The sequence below is a fragment of the Rousettus aegyptiacus genome, unplaced genomic scaffold (genome assembly GCF_014176215.1).
Source record: "Rousettus aegyptiacus isolate mRouAeg1 unplaced genomic scaffold, mRouAeg1.p scaffold_m13_p_12, whole genome shotgun sequence".
NCBI lineage: Eukaryota > Metazoa > Chordata > Mammalia > Chiroptera > Pteropodidae > Rousettus > Rousettus aegyptiacus.
The window spans coordinates 67,535,328-67,556,872 of record NW_023416287.1 but is presented as its reverse complement, the minus strand read 5'-3'; the positions used below and the strand labels follow the sequence as shown (position 1 = coordinate 67,556,872).

The 21,545-nt window shown below is 34.9% G+C and overlaps 1 protein-coding gene and 1 pseudogene across 6 annotated transcripts in view; one reads left to right on the top strand and one right to left on the bottom strand.

The window, feature by feature from the left end:
- KIAA1328 (KIAA1328 ortholog) overlaps positions 1–21,545 on the bottom strand; it is a 218,664-nt gene that overhangs the window by 72,671 nt on the left and 124,448 nt on the right. For all 6 annotated transcript variants that reach the window (XM_016158014.2, XM_016158015.2, XM_016158016.2 and 3 more), the window contains 2 exons: positions 8,616–9,289; positions 3,782–3,889 (listed from right to left, as the gene is read on the bottom strand). In XM_016158014.2, coding sequence (XP_016013500.2) covers positions 3,782–3,889; positions 8,616–9,289 — 782 coding nt within the window. The remainder of the gene's footprint in view (positions 1–3,781; positions 3,890–8,615; positions 9,290–21,545) is intronic.
- Positions 1,609–1,951, top strand: LOC107517383 (annotated as a pseudogene).

Sequence of the window (21,545 nt, the reverse complement as noted above, 5' to 3'; positions counted from 1 at the left end):
ACTGGAAAAAAAGGAACAGATATGAAAGCTAGGATAGAAAAATAAATAAGTGACAGATGATTCCAAGAGACTCAGTATCTGACTAATAGACTTCTGGAAGGAAAAAATATAAAAATAATATTAAAAAAATGAAGAAAACTGACAAAAAATTTCCCCAAACTGAAGGAAGTTTCCCATTTGAAAGAATCCACTGATTATTCAGCATAATAAATGAAGAAAGGACCAGCACATTGGCATTAGAATAATTAGAATAATGCAGAGAAAGACAAGATTCTATACCAAATTTCTCAATAGTAGCAAAAACTAGAAGATAATGAAACACAATCTTCAATTTCTTCTGAGGAAAAATAATTACCAACCAAGAATTCTAGACCCAGCTAAGCTATATAGTAAGTGTGAAGAAAGATGTGAGACATTTTTCGGAGGTATGAGGTCTCAAAAAACGACTGCCTCTGTTCTTTTTCTCAGTAAGCTATTGAAGGACATGTTTCTAAGAGATGAGTATAAACCAAAAAGAGGACAACATGTGACCCAACCAAAGGGGACTGACTATAAACTAGAAAAGTAAAAAAAAAAAATTTCCAAGATGATGTATAAGGTAAATTTCATGATGAATCTTTAGACAGGGAGCCTAGAGAATAACCAATTCAGACTAGTGAGGGATTATAAAGGGATTTAAGAAAGATAGCTTTAAAAAAAAGAAAAAGAAAAAAGAAAAGAGGAAAAATTGCAAAAAATAAAAGCAATGAAGAGACATGATAGAATAACTAATGTATTTGAAGTTGTTTAGAGAATTATAATTTCTGGGTGAATCTGGGAATGATAAAACATGAAAAAATAAGTTGCACAAGGCCAGAAAGTTTTGTGTTTTGTGTACTGTTATATGCCCCAAAGTTTAGAATGTACCAAGCACCTGGTGGTAAACTTTATAAATATTTGAGTGATTTAATAAATGAATGAGGCCATAGAAAACAAGGCATTTCTAAATTTTAAAGAAAACAATTTATTATATAAAAACAAAATCTAATCATCATACAGTACACAGCCCAGCTGTGTATAAAATATCTAAGGTTTTACTGTAAGCATATTGTGATATAGCTACATTGAGAGAACAGAAGGAAGGAAACAGCATGTGTGTCAATATATATATATATATTAGAGAATGTGGGGGAAAGAAAGAGGGAGAAGAAAAGAGAAGGAATGGCGGGGAGAGAAAAAGAGAGCCAGTAAGATGGTTATCTGTGTGAGGTAAACTGTCCTTTTGTTAGCAGAAAGTCAATACTAATGCCTACATAAATCTGTTATTCGGAAATATGGTTATAAACACTAGAAGACACAGATAAAAGAGGAAATGCTTTAGGAAAGGAAAGGAGTCAAAATTTATTGTTTCTGAAGAGTGGAAACTGGTAGGGGGGTTGAAATGGGGGAGGAATTTGATGCATATAGTTTGGGTTTTGCAATGTTAAAAAGTTCTGGACCCTTTCCTCAGCTGCCTGGTAAGGTGCTCGGTCCTTCTGAGGAAGCTGAGGCCGCGTAGGGAACGAGGCCCTTACTTCATCCAGCGATTAGCACCGCGCCCAGCAGTGCTCCCCCAGTACCGCCTGCACCATGGCCTCCATTTCAGAGCTCACCTGAATCTCCTTGGCCCTCATCCTGCATGACAATGAGGTGATGGTCACAGGGAATAAAATCAATGCCCTCATTAAAGCAGCCAGTGTAAATGTTGAACCTTTCTGGCCGGGTTTGTTCGCAAGGCTCTGGCCAACGTCAGTATTGGAAGCTTCATCCGCAATGTGGGGGCTGGTGGACCTGCTCCAGCAGCTGGTGCTGTACCAGCAGGAGGTCCAGCACCCTCCACTGCTGCCACCCTAGCTGAGGAGAAGAAAGTGGAAGCAAAGAAAGAGGAATCTGAGGAGTCCGATGATGACAGGGCTTTGGTCTTTTTGACTAAGCCTCTTTTGTAATATGTTCAATTAAAAGCTGAACTCCGGGGAAAAAAAGTTCTAGAGATTGGGTGGACAATAAAGTGAACATATTTAATAGTACTAAACTGTCCACCAGAAGAAAATGGTTGAGATGATAAATTTTATGTTAAGTGTATTTACCACAATTAAAAAGAGAAATTATGGCAATTTTGTGCTAAAATTACAATTATTGGTTTCTGGTTCTAAAAATGGCTTGAGGGGCTCCTACAGAAACAAACTTTCCACAGGCTGCTACTATAAAATCTAGGAGAAAAAAAAAGGACACTTGAGGCACTGAAGAGTGGCCAAAAGCAAGCAGAAACAAAATGAAGGTCAGTACTTGAAAGAAGATAGTGTCATTGGGAGCGTTTCCAATTTTTTTTTTTTTTTTTTTTTTTTAGTGGCCTTTAGCTGAAGGGCTTGCTTAAAATACCGGAGAACAGAGTCTGGGTAGACCAAAGCAGTTGAAAAGGGTAAAATCCTGGAGAGAAGAGAGAGAAAGAATGAAAGACTCAAATTCTATGCAACAACCCTGACACTTCTGGCTGACCTTGTACTGCATATGAACTGGGAAGATTCAAGCATCTCAAGTAAATTTAAAATAACTGAACAATAATTTTCATTGCTACTTATTCAAGGGAGATAGTTTGAAATTTGAGTTCACTCAAGTTAACTGCCTGCCAGCACAAAAATTTAACTTTGTTCTACAGTCAACATTATATAACTGAATTCTAGAGTCATTCACAATGATTAGGAAACAATCTAAAATTATTAAACATACAAAGAAACAAGAAAACATAACCAATACTCAAGAGAAAAGTTGACCAATGAAGATGAATCCCCAAGATGAACCAGGTGTTAGAACTAGCAAACAAGTATTTTCAAAAATATGCTTATAATGAATAAAACAGGAAATTTCGGCAGAGAAATAGAAATTATAACAAAGACCCAAAAGGAAATTCTAAAACTGAAAAACTCAATGTCTGAAATTTTTGAAAATCACTCTAAACAACATAAGAGTTGATAAACGAACTTGAGGATACAGAAATAGAAATTATTCAATATAAAAAATAAGGAAAAAATATTTTTAATTAGCAGAGTCAGGAACCTGCAGTGCAATATCTAAAGGTCTAATATACAAGTAAATGTAGTCCCAAAAGGAGCTGAGGAAAGAATAGAGAAAATATATATACGGCTAAAAAAACGATAGCCAAAAGTTCTTCAAATTTCATGAAGAGAGAATTCTTGAACATAGCTTTGGGGGTGTAAATTGATTTAACATTTATGGAAAGCAACTTGTCAATGTAAATCAAGAATCTTAAATTCATATACACTTTGAGCTAGCAGTGCACTTACAGGAATCTGTACCAAGGAAAAAGGCACAGATAAAGTAAATATTTACATTACAGAAATGGTCTTCAAGGCATAATTTATAAAAGCAAAACTCTGTATTATCCAACAACAGGCTTATAGATAAATACTGAATCATAGATGTCACACAATAAATACTTGTTCAGTGAATTAATACATTTTTGTAAAATTTTAATGATATCAGATGATACAGTGAAAAAATCAAAAAGTAAAATTCTATATAAGCATTATCTCTATTACTTGATATGGTATAATTATAAAAGAAAAATAGAAAGAGGCTCAAAGAATTGTCTCTGAATGGAGGAATATAAATACTTTTTATTTTCTTCGTTACGCTTTTGTATATAATTCAAAATTATATTTATATATTTGGTATATATAAATATATACCAAATATATTATCTGTATCCTACATATTCTTGTCTTGACCCACCACTCAAGTTTACCTTGGTCCAGAGTCACTCCCATTCATTTCCAGGTTGAGCTCTCGGGGCTTAGTAAGCTCTTTATCAGCAGCCAGTTCTCTTGACTTAAAGACAGCTTGAGTTCTTAACCTGTAAAAATAAATTTAGAGAATTTTTAAACCTGTGGAACCTAAGAAACTGAATGGTAAGCATTGAAAGACCATTCTGTTCTGGCTAGACTCTCAGCAATTATTTTCAAATTAAAACTCGATATATCAAAAGTAAATGGGTATTTCCTAAATACACATAAACACAAACCAGTTTCTCAAGAATTTGAATTTTCTTTATATAGAAGTAGGGAAAGACTGAGTTGGTTAGAACGCCATTTAAAAACTCAACATTATAGATGCTTTAGGAGCACTTTGAATTTCCTCTCTAGAAATTTAAACCTTCTCCCTATCCACTGCTAAGCAAGTATATTTTGATCAACAGAGTCTAAATAGAAGTTCTAGTAACACTAAGTATAACTGAACCTACTCAGCATATCCAAAGGTGGCACTAACTTCTCATACTGATAATTCAAAAAGCTGGGTCTACATGTCACTAACCAACATTTTATCTGGGTCACAAAAATTCTCCCAAAAGAACTGGAAGAAATTCTACCTATCAGTGCTAAGTTAATCCCATTCTCAATGTACTGAGAAGGAAAAACAATTGAACTTACACATGTTTTTCTACCAGAAGTTTGGTTGGCAGTTATTCACTGGCACCAAATATATGATCACTTTTTTAGAAATGTCCTATTATTCATTTTTAGAAATGAGACTCATAAAACTGTATTCTTTAACTATGAAACAAAAACCATGAAAAGGTAAAAAATCAATAAAAAACATAGTTAAAACTGTATTATCGTTTCCATCATTTTCAAAAGACATTCTACAATTGCAAGTATGCACAGTGATATACAAAGAGAAATATGTAGATTAACTACCCCCTAGGAACTTAGAGTTTAATAATAACATTTGATAGTGACACACTGGTAGCTAGGTAGGTAGGTGAAGCAGAGAGCAGAGGTAGCTATATTTACATAAGAAAAAAACAGACATCAAAACTTGTAAAGAGACAAAGAAAATCACTATAGAATAATAAAGGGGTTAATTCATCAAGAGGTGATAATAACAGTAAATATGTATGCACTCAACATTGGAGTCCCTGAATACTAACAGATCTGAAGAGAGAATTAGAAAACAATATAATAATAGTAAGAGTCTTCAATTTCACTTTCAATAATGAATAGATCATACAGACATTGAAGAAACATTGGACTTGAGCTATACTTTAGACCTAACAGACATATATAGGCATTTCATCCAGCAGGAACAGAATAAATATTCTTCTCAGGTATAAAAAGAATATTTTCCAAAGAGATCATGTTGGGTCAAAAAACAATTATTATCAATTTGAGAAGACAGAAATCATACCAAGTATTCTTTTCCAACCACAATGGTATCTAAGTAGAAATCAACAACAAGAAGAGAACTGAAAAATTAATAAGTGCATATTAAACAATGCACTCCTGGATGACCAATGAATCAAAGAATAAATCAAAAGGGAAATAAAAAAAGATCTTGAAACAAATAAAAATAGAAATGCAACATACCAAAACTTATGGGATGCAGCAAAAGCAGGTCTAAGAGGAAGTTTAAAGCAACAAATGTCTACATTAAGAAAAAAGATTTAAAAAAATCTCAAAAAACTCTTTTATACATTAAAAACCTAGAAAAAGAATAAACTATGCTCAAAGTTAGCGGAAAGGAAAATAACAATGATCATCATAGAAATAAATGCAATAGAAAACCAATAGAAAAGATCTAAGAGCTAGTTTTTTGAAAAGATAAATAAAACTGACAAACTTTTAGCAAAACTAAGAAAAAAGACTCAAACAAATAAAATTAGAAATTAAAGAGGACACAACTCAGAAATGCAAATTAAAACCACAATGAAATATCACTATGCACATATTTGAAAAGTAAAATAAAAATTTGTAACAATACCAAATGCCAGCAACGATGTGGAGAAATGATCTCTTTCTTATATATTGCTTGTGGGAAGGTATTATAAACTGATTATAAGCTAAATGTATACTGTGCTTCAGAAAACTCAATATACACTTAACATACGATCTAGCAACCATACTCCTAGCTTTCATGTGTGGAAATGAAAACCTTAGTTCACACAAAAACTGGTATAAAAATTTACATAGCAGCTCTAGGTGTGACAAAATTGGAAACAACCATATTGCCCTTCAACAGACGAATGCTTAAACAAGTCATTCTCTAACCATATCATGGAATACTACTCAGCAATCAAAAGGTACTATATATGCAACAACCTAGATGGCTCTTTAGTGCATTACACTGAGTGAAAAAAACATGAAATCAAAAGTTCATGTACTATATAATTCCATTTATATAACATTCTCAAAATGACAAAACTTTAGAAATAGACGACAGATTAGCAGTTTCCAGAAATTAGAAATGGTGGTGACAGGAGAGTGTGGGGCAACTCTAATGAGATAGTACAAAGGAAGTCTTGGTTCTGTGGATTGTGGTGGTGGTTACACAAACCTACATGTGATAAAATGACAGAACTATACACACATTGTACCAGTTTACTAGTTCTGATAGCGTATTACAGCTATGTAATAAATAGCCCCTGGGGGAAACTGGGTGATGGGTACATGGGCCCCCCCTGTACTATTTTTGCAATGTCCTTATAATCTGTAATTATTTCAAAAAAAAGTTTATAAAAATCTCTACAGATATATCTCTATATATGTATATATGTACATTTTTGCAATTTATACATACATAAAACTTGCTCGAACACTGTGTTTCATAGCTCTCTCATCTAAGTAGGATGATCAAGAGAACAATGAAGACTTCATTATTATGCAGCATTGTTTGAATAGACAAAGATGTTCAAATGAACATGATGTCTATTCTAAGCTTATCCATTCTCTCCTGCTAGACTGTGCCCTCTTTAAAGACCACGTTTGATTCGTTTTTCTGTCCTAAGTACCTAGAACCATTTCTCACATATCATAGTCATTTGATAAATGTTTGTTGAATTAAGTTCTCATGAAAGACTACACATTAATTGGAGAATCAGCATTTGGTGTCATAAAATTGAAGCAATATTTCACACTTTGGTGACAATCTTGTTATGAGTCTTCATTTTCACAGATTTCAACAATGAAGAATAAACTGTCTGATCATAGAGAAAGATCACTTTTGATTCCAAGAAGTCTAAGTACAGTAGTCTCTCTTCTCCTTATCCATGGGGGAATACTTCCAAGACCCCTCAGTGGATGCCTAAAACCATGGATAGTACTAAAACCTATATATATTATTCTTTTCCTTTACATACGTAACTTATCACTTGAAGGCAGCACTTTTGACTTTTCTTTGGCATATCAAAGTTGTCAGCGATACTACACTTGTGTTTTGGGGCCATTACTAAGTAAAATTATTAAGGGTTATTTGAACATAAGCACTGTGATAACTGTGAGAGTAGACTGGATAACAGAGAGTATATACAGCGTAGATACACCAGATGAATGGATGATTCACATCTGGAGTGGGATGGAGTCAGATGGCAAAAGATTTCATCATCATCACACTAGTAACAACAGTGTGCAATTTAAAACTTATGAATGTTTTTTTCTGGAATTTTCCATTTGATATTATTGGACTGTGATTGACCGTGGGTAACTAAAACTGAGGAAAGTGGAACTGAAGATAAGTGAGAAATACTGTATTATACTTAAGGAAAAATGTGAAGATGGGACTTTAAAAAAACTTAGAATCTAAAAAATATTAGACAGAATCAGTAATGAAAGACCATTAACTCAAAGGAAAAGAAAAATATATAGTACTAAGTGTGTCTGTATAGGATATATGTGTCTAATAAGAATATGTACAAAGTGGAAATAGTATGTCTGACCACAGAGGATGTGGTAGAGATATATATGTGTGTGTGTGTGTGTGTCTGTGTGTGTGTGGGGGGGGGGTAGGTATATATATATATATATATACAAACATATACCTATATATATATATATATATATATATATATATAGGTATATGTGTGTGTGTGTGTATACGTGTATGAAATATACATGAAACCTTGAAATTTTTTAAAAGATATAACTGGCATATTTTATTGTGTTTCAAATATAACTGATTTATTACTAAATAAATTAAGTCAGCAAATTTTATGACTCTGCATGTAAAATTATGCTAAATTATATAATCTCAAAATAGCAATTTAGCTTTTGAAACACTGCTCTTAGAAAGAAATTGTTAAGGGAAGAACAGTTTAAGTGTGGGTAAGTCTATAAGAATTGGCTATTGAACAGGAAAAGGTTCAATTTAGAAAGAGCCCATCATTAATTGTATTTTATATTATGGTGGATAGACATAAAGATGGAAAAATGATAGCTAATCACATTTCTTTACAATCTGATTCCACATCCTGAAATATCAAGCTTTTACTTAATGGATAATATTCTCTACAATGATGTAATGGCAATATCATCTAAAAATACTGTCTTTGGAATCCAGCAAAAATTACACTGGACTGCTAAGTAAATATTCTAAGCTAACATTTTGGAAGAAGGTAATCTTTCAAGTCTTCCAGAGATGACAGTGAAGTTTACTTAGCAGCCATAGTTGGTATGCATCTTGAGCAAGCCTAGATCCCGAGGAACTTCTGCTCCCACACATCTATTATAGTAACACGGCAGTTTATATTGTGTTCATCTTATACTGTTCTTCAAGCTACAGACATTGCTGAAAGGACAGGAAGGACTCACCAACTGTAATCTAGTCGAGACTGATGAAGCTGCTGCTGTTTTAGGAGAAGCTTTGTCTCCTGCTGGGCTAGCAGGTGCTGAAGGCGCTCCTTTTCGATTTCCAGCTCCATTTTTTGAAGCATAAGTTGCTGCCTTCTATCTTCTGAAAGCTGCTTTTTCAAATCAGTTTCACTAGGCTGCAGTATCTCTTGGCCATGCATCAGAGATGCCCAGGTAAGCCCACAATAACGGCATGATTCCGGATGTGTCTTGGAATATTGAGGTGCCACATCTGTAGGATGGCTAACATGAGCATGATCTGAATTTTCAGAAGGTCTATGACCACAGCACAGACTAGACGTAGTAGGCTTAAGGTGCTGGCATTCCTTTGTCTTCATTTCCTCTGGTGGAACTTTCTCTGTAGGGCCTGCATCTACTATTTTTTTCCCTGGGAATCCATAATTACATGTTCTGGTCTCTGATGTCACTCTGTCTAGGTTCTCTTTGGGATAATGAAGAGCTGCTGGTTTCAAAGAATTATTCCTGAACTCCACAAGAGATTCTGAAGCTGAGCCCTGGTTTGCAGACTTAGGCCTTTGTCTGATTTGAGAGTAGGTTTGTGGTTTGGCTACGCTCAAGTAGGAACCATCCAGTTCCATAGATGAAGACCGGAGAGTACTTTTCCTATTGGTTGCCTAAAAGGAACCACAAGATCACTTGTCAAATAAGAGCATAATGAAACGAGTTCTTTCATTTGGCTTTTTAGAAGTCAATTATATATTTTTACTGATATAGACTGTTGTTTTGTCTTAAATAATAAACGATAGTATTTACACAGCTAAACAGACATGTGTCACAAAGCTAAATCCATTTTCAAACAATTAGATTTCAGTAAATCTGTAAGGATGAGGAAAAGAAAATGTTGCTACTTGTTGCTTAAGCAAGATTTCAAGAGTTGCAAATAATGAGTGTTACATAAAATCAACTTTGAGACAAGGCAAAAGCATTAAATGTTAATGTCTTAAAATGTTTAATTTTGAATTTCCAAGCAAAGAAATCCACTTAGCCACCTTAAACACTCTTTGAAATATCCTTTGATTGGCCATTACACAGCGTGAGATTTGATGTAAAACATTTCACCTTATGCTAAATAGGATGTTAGTTAGTGCTAGAAATTTGATGAGTTTTTATTAATATCTTTACAGCATAGAGATAAAACCAACCACTTTTAACCAAATAGGATTCTAAACAAAGCAGTTATTTAAATACAAAACATATTTAATTTCAGCTATAAACATAAGTGATTTTTCAATTAAGCTGTTCAAGTGATTATAGTCTAATAAAACTCAGGCATAGAAGAAGCAGTTGCAAATCACCTTTGACAGGCCAATAGAGAAGCTTTCCTAGCATTTTTGCCTCAAGCCTGTTCTATCAGGGAGAGCAAAAACAGTCTAGATGAGTGATTCTCAAACTTTAACATGTATCAGAATCACCTGGAGGGCCTGTTAAATGTGAATTGCTTGATTTCATCCCAAGAGTTTCCAATTCAGTTAAGTCTAGAGCAGAGATGAAGAATCTGCATTTGCAACAAGTTGCTAGGTAATGTCGTTGCTGCTTCTATGGGTCGACAGTTTGAGAAGCACCAGTCTATATCATGGGATGTCTGACTCCTGTATCCTTTTTCTGGGGACTGTTGATTACATCAGTTTCACCTAGGTAATTCTGGGTAATTTCCTAATCTCAAGATTCTTAATCGCATCTGTAAAGTCTCTTTTCATACAACACCCTTTGTACCATATATGACATTCACAGGTCCAGGAATTAAGACATGGACATATTTGGGGGGACCATTATCCAGTCTACAACTCTATTCAGAGAAGAACTAATTCATAAAGAATTGAAATGTTTACTTATTTTGGAGATATAGAATAAATAATGGAGCTCTCTAGCAGAAGAGGAAAAAAATCCCATTAATTTACTCTACAATAGTTGAAAATGATGAGCTGATTGGTAAAAAAAAGTCAACTAACAGATACATAGCAACACTGTTTCCTATCTCATGATGAAAGAGGGCTATTACAATGATTCTTAAGATCTTAGAGTTTCCAGAGTTATTATAAAGGTCATTTAAAAGAGAATGAGCTAAATCTGGGAAGATTTGGGCCTCTTCAAGATGTGCAATCATGTACACTGAGCAGATGCCACTGAGCAGATAACAAGGTACAGAAAAGGAATTAGTCCTAGGGCAAAATTTATGATAAAGTACCTCATAAAAAAATTAACTTTACTCTACAACTAAAGGGAAACTCAAGTCCACATTATTCTTCCCTGCTCTGAACTTCTACAGCACTTACTGTCAACACAAATACTTAACATTTGTCATCTGCTACTTTGTATAGTAAATATTTTATAAATTATTATACTTTAAAAATGACAGATACATTTTTAAAGGTCTAGGAATTTAAGTAAACTGTTTTATATCATATAGTTTAATACATGTATTAACATAAAAATAGCATGTATGTGTTATTTTATGTTCTCAATTTTGTTCCTTAACATTATTTACATATGTGCATTTTTAAGTATTGACATAGCCAACACTTACTTTAATAGTATTGATCATTGAATTATTCATAAATGTTGGGTATTTGGAATATTTCTAAAACTTTATTGGTAATCTTTGAGAGGTAGTACAACTTAATGAGTTTGATACATAGAGTACAGTGCTTTGCCAATTGGCTGATGTGTCAGTGTGCACGTTGGTACGCAGAATTCTAAGATGGTCCACAAGATACCCACCCTGTCTTATCTCCACCTCTTGAGTATGCGTAGGATTTGTGACTATGTTGAGATATCAACCATGTGATTATGTCATATTATATGGCAAAAGGGATTTCCCAGATGTAACTGAGGCTCCTAATCAGCTGACTTTAAATTAATAAAAAGAAAGATTATCTTGTGTGCACAAGGCCAAACCAGGTAAGCACTTCACAAGAGGGTGTGTTGCCTTCCTCAAGGTGGCCTTGTAAAAATAAGCTAACATGTTATGGGAGGGCAACTGGAGAGGGTCACGGGGCAATGACCTCTGGAACAGAAGGCAGTTTCCAGCCTACAGCTAGCAAGAAAACGAGACACCTATTGATGCAAGAAACCAAATTCTGCCAACAACCATGTGAGCATGAAAGAGGACCTAGAGGTCCAGATCAGAATGTAACCCAGCTGACACCTTGATTGAAGCCTTCTAAGACCCTGAGCAGAGGACCCAACAAGGCTATGCAGGACTCATGACTGATAGAAACTGAATAATAAATGTGTGTTGTTTTAAACTGCTAAGTTGTAGTAATTTGTTACACAGCAATAAAAAAATATAGCATATCACGCAACTTGCCTGACCCTCTGTTTCCTCATCATTAAAATGGATTACAAACAGCATCTACCTCCCAATTAAATGTGGTGGTGAGACAGGCAGTTATGTCAAGGGTGCCAATTTATAAGGGTACTAATTTACTAGAAGTTAAAAAACAAACAAACAAAAAAAACAAAAAACCAAACCTTTACATTTACCAAAGCCTCTTTCCTTTCAAGGAAAACATGGGGCATGTGTGGGGGTAGAAAGGGGGTGAGGATGAGAAGGTCAAAGGGCATGTAACAAATTACCTCTAAACTGTCTTCTAAAAAGAATGAGTTCAGTTATCTACCTTAATTTTGCTACAGTGAGGTTTGCAAGGTGGGCCAGAGTTGACTTGTTTGAGATAATGAAGGGATTCTTCATCTTCCTCCTTCACATGAAAGATATCAATCTCACCCTTACATCTCACACTGCTTCTCAGGGTTGTTGTGAGGATGAGATAATTTAAATAAAGTGCTTTGGATAGTGGCTCATATAAAGTTAGTGTTAATAATGTTTCCTATTATTATTTCTACTACTATTATCACTCCCCTGCCTCGATATTTTTTAAAATAATTTAAAAAATTTTCAATTACAGCGGACATATTCCATTGTATATGTGCACTATTTCTTCATTTATTGACACTTAGGTGCTTCCATATCTCACTTAGTGTAATAATGCTGCAATTAATATATAGATGCACATGTCTTTTTGAATTAACGTTTTGAATTTCTTCAGATAAATATCCAGAAGTGGAATTACTGAGTTCTTCTTTGTCTCATAGATTGCTTGTCTCCATTTTGTTTCGTTCTTTTTCTAGAGCTCTGTAGTTCTTTCATTTGGGACATTTCTTTGTCTTTCCATTTGGGGATGCCTCCCTGTTTGTTTCTGTGTAATAGGTAGAGCTGCTGTGTCTCCCAATCAATCTTAGTGGATCGGCCTTCTGTAGTTGGTGTCCTGTGGGGCCCAGTGGCTCAGTCTCCCTGGTCACCTGAGCCGGGTGCTCCAAGTGGGTCCCTTGTGTGGGTTGTGTGTGCCTTCTTGTAATTAAGCCTTGATTGCTGTTGGCATGTCAATGGGAGGGACTGACCCTCAGACGGATTGGTTGTGAGCACTGGCTGTGACTACAGTGGAGGAGCTGTTGTGCAGGGGCTGACCCTACAGAGCAGGATGTGCTCTAGCAGGGCTCTAATGCCTGCCTAGTCTGCCCTTCAGGTTCGTTGTTTGTGGAAGTGGTTGGCGGGGTGCTCTTGTGTTGTCTGAAGCTGGCCACTACGTGTGTTGGTTCTAGGGCCTCTTGGGAGGGACTCTGATGCAGCCAAGGTCAACAGCTGCCTGTGCCCTGCTGCCTGTGCACAGTCACTTGGTATGAGCTACGAAGTGATCTGCCCATGGTTGCCACCTGTGCTGGGTTCGGAGGTGCCTGGGAGAAGCTAAGCTGTGAAGTGAGGCCAGCTGCCGCTAATGCTGGGTTTGGGATTGCTTAGCAAGAGGTACGGGATACACTGAGACCAGATGCTGCTTGTTTGGGGTTTGTGAACTTTTGAAAGATTTTAGGAAAGTCCACAGCATGAGGCAAGACAGGCCGTTTGCATGGAAAAGCCACTGGTAGTTGCTTAGGTGGGCCCAAAGTTGGGTGGGAAAATGGTGTTAGGAGGTTTCAACAAAGGAACAATAGCTTTTGCCAGCACTTCTGTCTGGGAGAAAACTGCTCTGCCCCAGTCTTTGCCCTGAAGTCAGACAATTCAGTCTGACTTCCCATATGTCCCTAGAGCACTTAGAACTGTTGTCCCAGTGCTGGAGTTCAGAGTGAGAGAGTCCACCCATGAATTAATCTATGAATGGGTCCTTTAAAAGGAACGCCTGGGACTCCCCAGCAGCCTTCCACATCACTCAGTTACAACCTCCGCTGGTTTTCACAACTAAAAGTTATGAGGATTTCTCTTCCTGACACTGGATCTAGGCTGAGGAGCCTGGGCTGGGACCCCTTGTTTCTCAGGAAAGATCTCTGTGAAGCTGAGATATCCATTCCAATTTTTAACCACCACATGTGGAAATGTTTCATGTTTTCTATGTGATATTTACAAATATAACTTCTTTTATCTAAGGCTTAAACCAACAACAAACCCCAAACTGCTGTTTTTGACATATGGGTTTGATATAAAATTTTCAAACAACTAATTAGAAACCAATAGGTTCTTTAAAAATGGAGGTATTATTCATATTTAATAAAATGCACAGATCTTAAGTATACAGTTTGATGAATTATTACAATTTGCATATACCTGTGTAATCATCACCCAGATCAAGTTATAAGACATTTCCATTACTCCAGAAACTTCCCTTGTAGCCTTTCTAATCAATACCATATCCCCACATTTGTAGGGGTAACCATTATTCAATTTCTATGACCATAGATTCCTTTTGCCTAGGTTGAACTTCGTATAAATAAAATCATAAAGTATGATACTCTTTGTGGCTTGTTTCTTAAGCCCAATGTAGTTTCTGAGCTTTTATGTTGTTGTGTGTATCAATAGTCCGTTCATTTTATGCTGTATTTGATTACATGAAAATAGCAAAATTTGTTTATCTGTTCTCATATTGGATTATATTGTTTCTAGTTTAGGAATATTATGAATACTTCTACAAATATTCTCAAGTCTTTTTTTAGACGTATGCACTTATTTCTCTTGGGTACACGGTAGGCCTATGTTTGACTTTATTAGAAAGAGTCAATAAGGTTTCCAAAGTGGTTTTTTAATTTTATATCCCCACTAACAAAGTAAAAGAGTCCCACATGCTTCATATTCACAGTAACACTTGATAGTGTAGGTCTTTTCATTTTTAGCCCATCTGTGTTTGGGGGGGGGGGTGGCGGGGCAGGAAGGGCGTATAAAATCTCATTTTGTGAAGTGCTTGTTGAAACCAATACCTTTGAATAACTCAAAATAATTTTTAAAGGACTAAAGATGAGAAATGAAAAACGAAGGTCAGGGAAGACACCTTTATGCAAATTATTTCTGATGAGAGAATTTGGCTCTCAATGGTCACCTTCATCGACCACTGAATGCAGAACATGCTCCCAGAAAACTCTGTTACTTGTCTGTTCTTAAGAGTTTACTATATACTATGCTAAATGTTTAATATAGTCAACCTATAATTCTGAACAACAACTCTGTAAAGTGTTATTATAATTACCATTTTACAAATGAGAAAATGAAATTCAGTGAATCAACACAATTTTCCCAAGGTCACATCAATACCATATGTGAGACATGGGAATATGTCTCTCTTCAAATCATTAGTCTTCCATTACTCCATGCTGTACATTAAAAAAAAATTCTTTAATATGAAATGAAATAAACATAGAAATATAAACTAAACAAACATAATCAGTTCAGTGAATAATCACAAGGCAATTTTCATGTAACCATCACCCAAGAAGCAGAACACTGCTTGTACACAGAAGACCCCTGATGGCCCTGCACAAGACTACTCTCTGCCTCTCTTCTCAAAGGGAATGAGCATCTTGACTTTTATAGGAATCACTTTTTTGCTTAATACTTCCCTGCTCCAATGTCCATACTAGGGTTCAGGTTTACCGTTTTATTTTTAAGGTATAAATGGAATCATATGATATATACCCTTTTGTGTCTGCCTTCTTTCACCCAACATTGTATATGTGAAGTTCATATATGGTGCTGCACATGGCTGTAATTTTTTTTCACTTTCATAGCTATGCAGGAGGGGTTAGCAAAATTTTTCTGTAAATGGCCAGATAATAAATATTTTAGACTTTTTAGTCCATACAGTTTTTGCCATAACTGCTCACTTCTGCTTTTGCAATGTGAAAGCAAGAGATACTGCATAAACAAATGACTGCTATGGTAAAACCTTATTTATGGAAACAAATTTGAATTTCATTAATTTTCCATTTTATGGAATATTCTTTTCCCCCCAACCATTAATAAAGCTAAAGACAATTTCTTAGCTCATAAGTTGTACAAAACCATGCAGTGGACTGGATTTGACCTGCCAGTTTGTCAACTGACCTTGATGATTACATTCAGTGCCCTTCCAATTAAAGAATTCTATGAATATGCTAAGATATGCTCAACATCCAATAAGCAAACTGAACAATATGACTTGTGATGTACTAATCTATTTACATGTTTTCTGTGTGATGTAAAATGAATTGGAGTGCTGAATCAGAAATGAATAGGCTGATATTCAGAAAAGCATGCAGAAGAATATAGCTTGGCAGGAAAAACAAATTACATAAAAGTTTAGACAGGAAAATGATCTATGGATAATAGATAAAGCTGAATTCAAAATGGTAGCATATTAAGGTTTGTCTTATACAAAAGGTACCACAATCCTTGACTACATCTTGAGACTCCAAAAGTGACAGAAATGAAGCCAATAAAGTCTTTGACATGGTACACTTTGGGATTCACAGCCCAAACGAAAGATGAGGAGAAAATACAATCATTTTTGGTTTATCGCAGAATTAGAATATAACATCTTTGGGATAAATAAAGGGCAATGACCAGATTTAAAAAAAAAAAAAAAGCACCACCAAGGAGGAACATTTAAGGTTTTAGAAAGTATGAGAGAGAGTTTAAACACAATGAAGAATTTTCTGATAGTGAGAGCAAATTTCTGAGTCAGAAGGTTTCCTAAATCTTTAAGATAACTTTTTAAGATATGTCATATTTTTAAGAAGACCTCATAGAAAATAAAGATGTTGATAAACATATATAGTTATGATCTGGTATACTTATATGCACATATACATGCAGGAGTGTAAGCATATATGTGAACACACAAAATCGGATACTATTCCTTTGGCAATCCAGGGTTTTTCCATGTTCTCACATGTTAAGAATAAAAACTGTAGCACTGCTTCATGATATTTTATAAATTTCTGCAAATCATTTTTATAGGCCTGGCCAATCTCTGCTTTAGAGCCATAAGGAAAGACATGGACTAAACTGCAGTTATTATTTCTTGCAACAGGCTGTTATCTCCTTGCATGATGAGGAAGTGATTACTTATAACGCACTTATGAGTTGTTAACCACAGGATTAGTCAATAGTAGCAATAGGTCTTATAGGTATTCATTTCTCTGATGGCAAATAATAATTTACTATCCTGGCAAGCACCCTATTAACAATCCTCATATTCCCACTGATAGCCTCATAAGAATGAAAATCTCAATTTTGTAATTTCAAAATTTTCCCCTGTGCTCTACATTTTATCGACAAGTCAGAAATTCAAGACCTATATAAATATTTCTAAATCTAAATTACGTGTAGGAGGTAGGTCATTGCTATACCCAGGGTGTTTGGGGTTAACGTGAAATAAAGCACAGGAAGGCATGCTGCATTTTTAAAGTCAGGCTTACATGAACCCATTGTCAAGCTGAAAGAAGCTCTGTAATGCATGCAACAGCTGCACTGTATGGTTTGCCAAAGTCTCAACCCAAATAAATGTTCATTCTCCCCAGTGCAATTAACTCTCCTATACTGGCAGATTTTGCTAGAAGATCATCAAGGTAGATTACCTTTCAGTGTTATGAACTAAATACTTACAGGTGTTATATCATCAGTTATAACTTACAAACTTTTGCATTTACTAAGACATCTAGGCAAATGAATCATCTATTTTATGAATTATTTATAAGAAATTCACAGCATGCTCCTGGAGTCATCCATGGCCTTTTCTAGGTCATATGACACCAATTAGAGCTAAATTTTAAATTATTCAATAACCTGAACTCTCTTGTCATTTAACATATAGATATCAATGCAGTAAACAAGTTAAATCTAATGGACCCTAGAGGTTTAAGCTTCTTCACTGCTCAGCAGCTGAAGCCCTAGGCCATCAAATGGAAGAGAAAAATAACAGAATGTAGCAAGCGCATTTGCAAGGCTCTGATAACTTATTCTAGTTCTCATAGGGATTGTAGCACAATTTAGGAATATTAAATCTAAAAGACATTAAAGTCAATAATTATGAGGCTTAAAAGAATATAGGCACACAATAAAGTATAAATGATAGAATACTAGCAACAGATACTACCAAATGTAATAACGACTCTTAGGATATGTACATGACGGGCCTGTCAAAATTTTTAACAGTAACTATCGGACTCAAATAGAGGCTAAACCTCATATTCTTTAATTATTACTACGTTTCCTGAAAGTTGGAATTTGTTGAGTTGCTTTAAAAATGAATAGAAAGCACAGAATAACTGACAATATACTTGAGTTTAGGTCCAAAGATCGTGATTAGAATTCCAGTACTGCTACTTACTTCTGTTATTTTTGGCAAGTCATTTTACATCTCTTAGGCAGTTTAGCTATTTCTAAAACAGGGGGTTAGGTTTGATGATCTCTATAGTTTATGCTGTCTTTAAGAGCTGAAAAACACAAGGATCAGGTTTTTGTACCCCGAGGAAATGAGAGAAAAGAAAAGGGTTAGATGAGAAACTATACCAATCAGGAAAAGTTCAGGTATCAACTAATAGAGCTACTACAAAATTACTGAATGTCCCTTGGTTCAATTTCCCCTAGAAAATTCTGTGATTGACAACATTATTGCTTCATGTGACTCACGTACTGAAGAACTTAAAACAGCATCTTAATTTATCTGGTTGCTAAATCTGAAAGATATACAAATGAAGAATGAATAAGACAGATGTATAGTAGGGGTTAGTCCTAAATATTTTGAAGGAATTTAAATACATATGATGAGACAGGACGATTCATTCACCACAGAAAGCTGGCCACCCTTAGAGAGCTAGCCCTTCTGTGGGGTCTCAAGATTCTTCAGAACTCTTAGTCATTTAAAACACTGTTTATTAGCCAGTTTAGTTTACTGTAAAAAGAAAACAGAAATATTTCATTTAGAAATTAATAAAAAATGAAATGAGTGGTGTAATTTCCTAGTTTTCATATGCTCTTCACTCCTTTTTCTATCTTTCAAAATTTACTCATGGCTTCAAATCTAGCTTAATACCATTTCCTTCCATTATGGTTTTCCCCATTACTCCAGCACAGATTAGTTGTGCCTTCCCGAGGAGTACTCTATTCATTCCTACGTTGTATTTATTTCTTCCTGTTCCATCACAGTTAAGTGTTAGCTGTTTCACATCTCTATGTTTCTTTGTGACGTGTAAGCATTTACACTTCTCCTTTTGAAAACTGCACTCTTTCAGGGCAGAGACCTCAAAAGATACCATTATTATTATTATTATTTCATTTCTGTACCACAATAAGAAATAGTAGGTGCTCAGTAAATGGTTTTTGCATACTGCTTGGCTCCTCTCCAGCATATTGTATGAAAAGGGCAATGTTTCTTTCAACTTCACATTTCAAAGACACTGGTCTCCATACATAAAAGATATTTAAATTAATGAGTATCTGCTGAATAAGCCAATAGGCAGGAAGCAAAAGCATCAACAGCTAAGTGGTCTAATTTGTATCCCAAGGAACCTGATGGTAACTTACTTTAAAATGTATTTTACTTTTTGCAGAATTCATTTCCTTTTTCTATAGATACCTTTTCTCAGTCAGAGTGCTTAAAGGTTAGTAAAAAAAAAAGTCTATAAATGCAGAAAAAATTCCAACTATGTTTTTTATTGCACAGAAGCAATAAGAAATAGGGATCTAGATCCCTATTTAGTTTGGACTTATGGAACAGTAAATTAAAAGGGCACTTTTTGCTTTTGAGATGAGAATTTAAAATTAAAGCAGAACATACTATTTTATAAAATGTTTCATGAAAGGTTTTAAAACAAGAAATTAAACTGAAATGCTACAAAACATATGTGCTGTATCATCCTGGATTAGGGATAGGCAAACAGGTTGTAAGACATTATCTTATATCTGAATAAAAAGCAACTGCCTTAGGATTCCTATGAGTTATTAAATAAAAATTAGCCTTAACAGAATTGATTCATATTGTAAATACAACTGACATATTCTGAGATAAAGAACATTAGGTTCAGAAGAATGATTTATGGAAATTCTGGACAATCGAGGTTTTCAAAACTTTCAATTGTGTTTCCCCCCAAATTCTTTTTCCATTAATGGTGTCATCCAATGTGTAAAAAGATACTCCCAAAGAAATACAGTCCAAGAACTAGTATTAAAAAAACTTAAACTTGTTTCCCTTCTGTTATCTGATTTTGGGTGCTGCTCTGGTGCTAAATGTGAGAAGAAAAGGTTAAGGTGATAGACATTTGTGGAGTAATGATTAATTTTTTAAAGCCATTAAATGGAAAATGCATAATTGAACCAATCTTCTGTAGCTCAAAGACAATCTTGTATATTTGTCTAACAATAGAAGAGAAGAGGATATATAAACAAAATACTATGAAAAACACATTTATTATTAACCTCCCGCTCTATAATTTTACTCAAAGGTATAGGTTGCCACCTTAGGGTGGGAAGGCAGGATGGAGATCTAGAAGTATCTGCCAAATACAAAGCTTAATAAGACAGAGTCCCAATCTTTATGGCCCTCAAATTTTGGCTAAGGAGGAAAACATTTTATGTGATAAGGTCTATTAAGAGTATTATGTGCAAAAAAATTGAGGAGCATTAATGAGATTAGTTTTGCCTTTAGTGGGGGTAGGGACGGGAAGAAGTTGAGAAGTTTTCATAGTAGAGGAGAAATTCTAACTGAATTATGGAAGACAGATTGGTGTGTGTCAATGATAAAGGTATGTGTGAGAATGTGTAGCATGTGAAGGTTAGTCTATTTCAGGCAAAGGGGGAAATAGGAGTAGAACAACGATTATGAAAAAATATGTATGGTAAACTAAGTAGTCCAAAGCATCATGGACAGATTGATAAGGAATGGATGAAGCCAAAATGTTAGGTAGGTGCCATAGTATAAATGGCGCCATGTTAAAAAAGTTTCACTATAATTTTTTTATGCCCACCTAATACAGGAAATGGCCATTGAGCCAAATGGCGAGCAGCTGAAAGGAAATGAAATAATCAAAAGCAAGATAATCTATTCAGAAATCCAGGTATGGTAATGATAAAAACTGGAGACAAATTCTGAAAAATATACCATCACTTCCTTTATTTTGGACAAAAAAGTTAAAAGAATGAATGTTCTAAGCCTATTAAATTGCTTTAAAACTCTTCTTTCATTCCTAGCAATACACTATTGCTAGATTTCTCTAATATGAGTGTTAATAAAACAGAAAAGGAGTTTAAATATATATTATCACTTGTGAGTATCATCATCACCACTGAAAACAATCCTGCCTAGGTTACCAATGAAGGAGCAAACTTACGTATCACATTAAAAACTCTCAATACTGACTTATGTGGTGCGACTGATATACTTGGTTCTCACTCAGAGTGCATAAAAGCATTTATTATGGGGAAATTGTGATTTCACAATACATTTTTCAATTTGGATTGCATGTGTCAAAAAGCAATATGTCATTCTCTATTTTAATCACTCGTATGCACATTTTCGATGGTTTTTATAATATTTGTTTCCTATATTGCATCCATTCAGATTATGTTTACTGTAA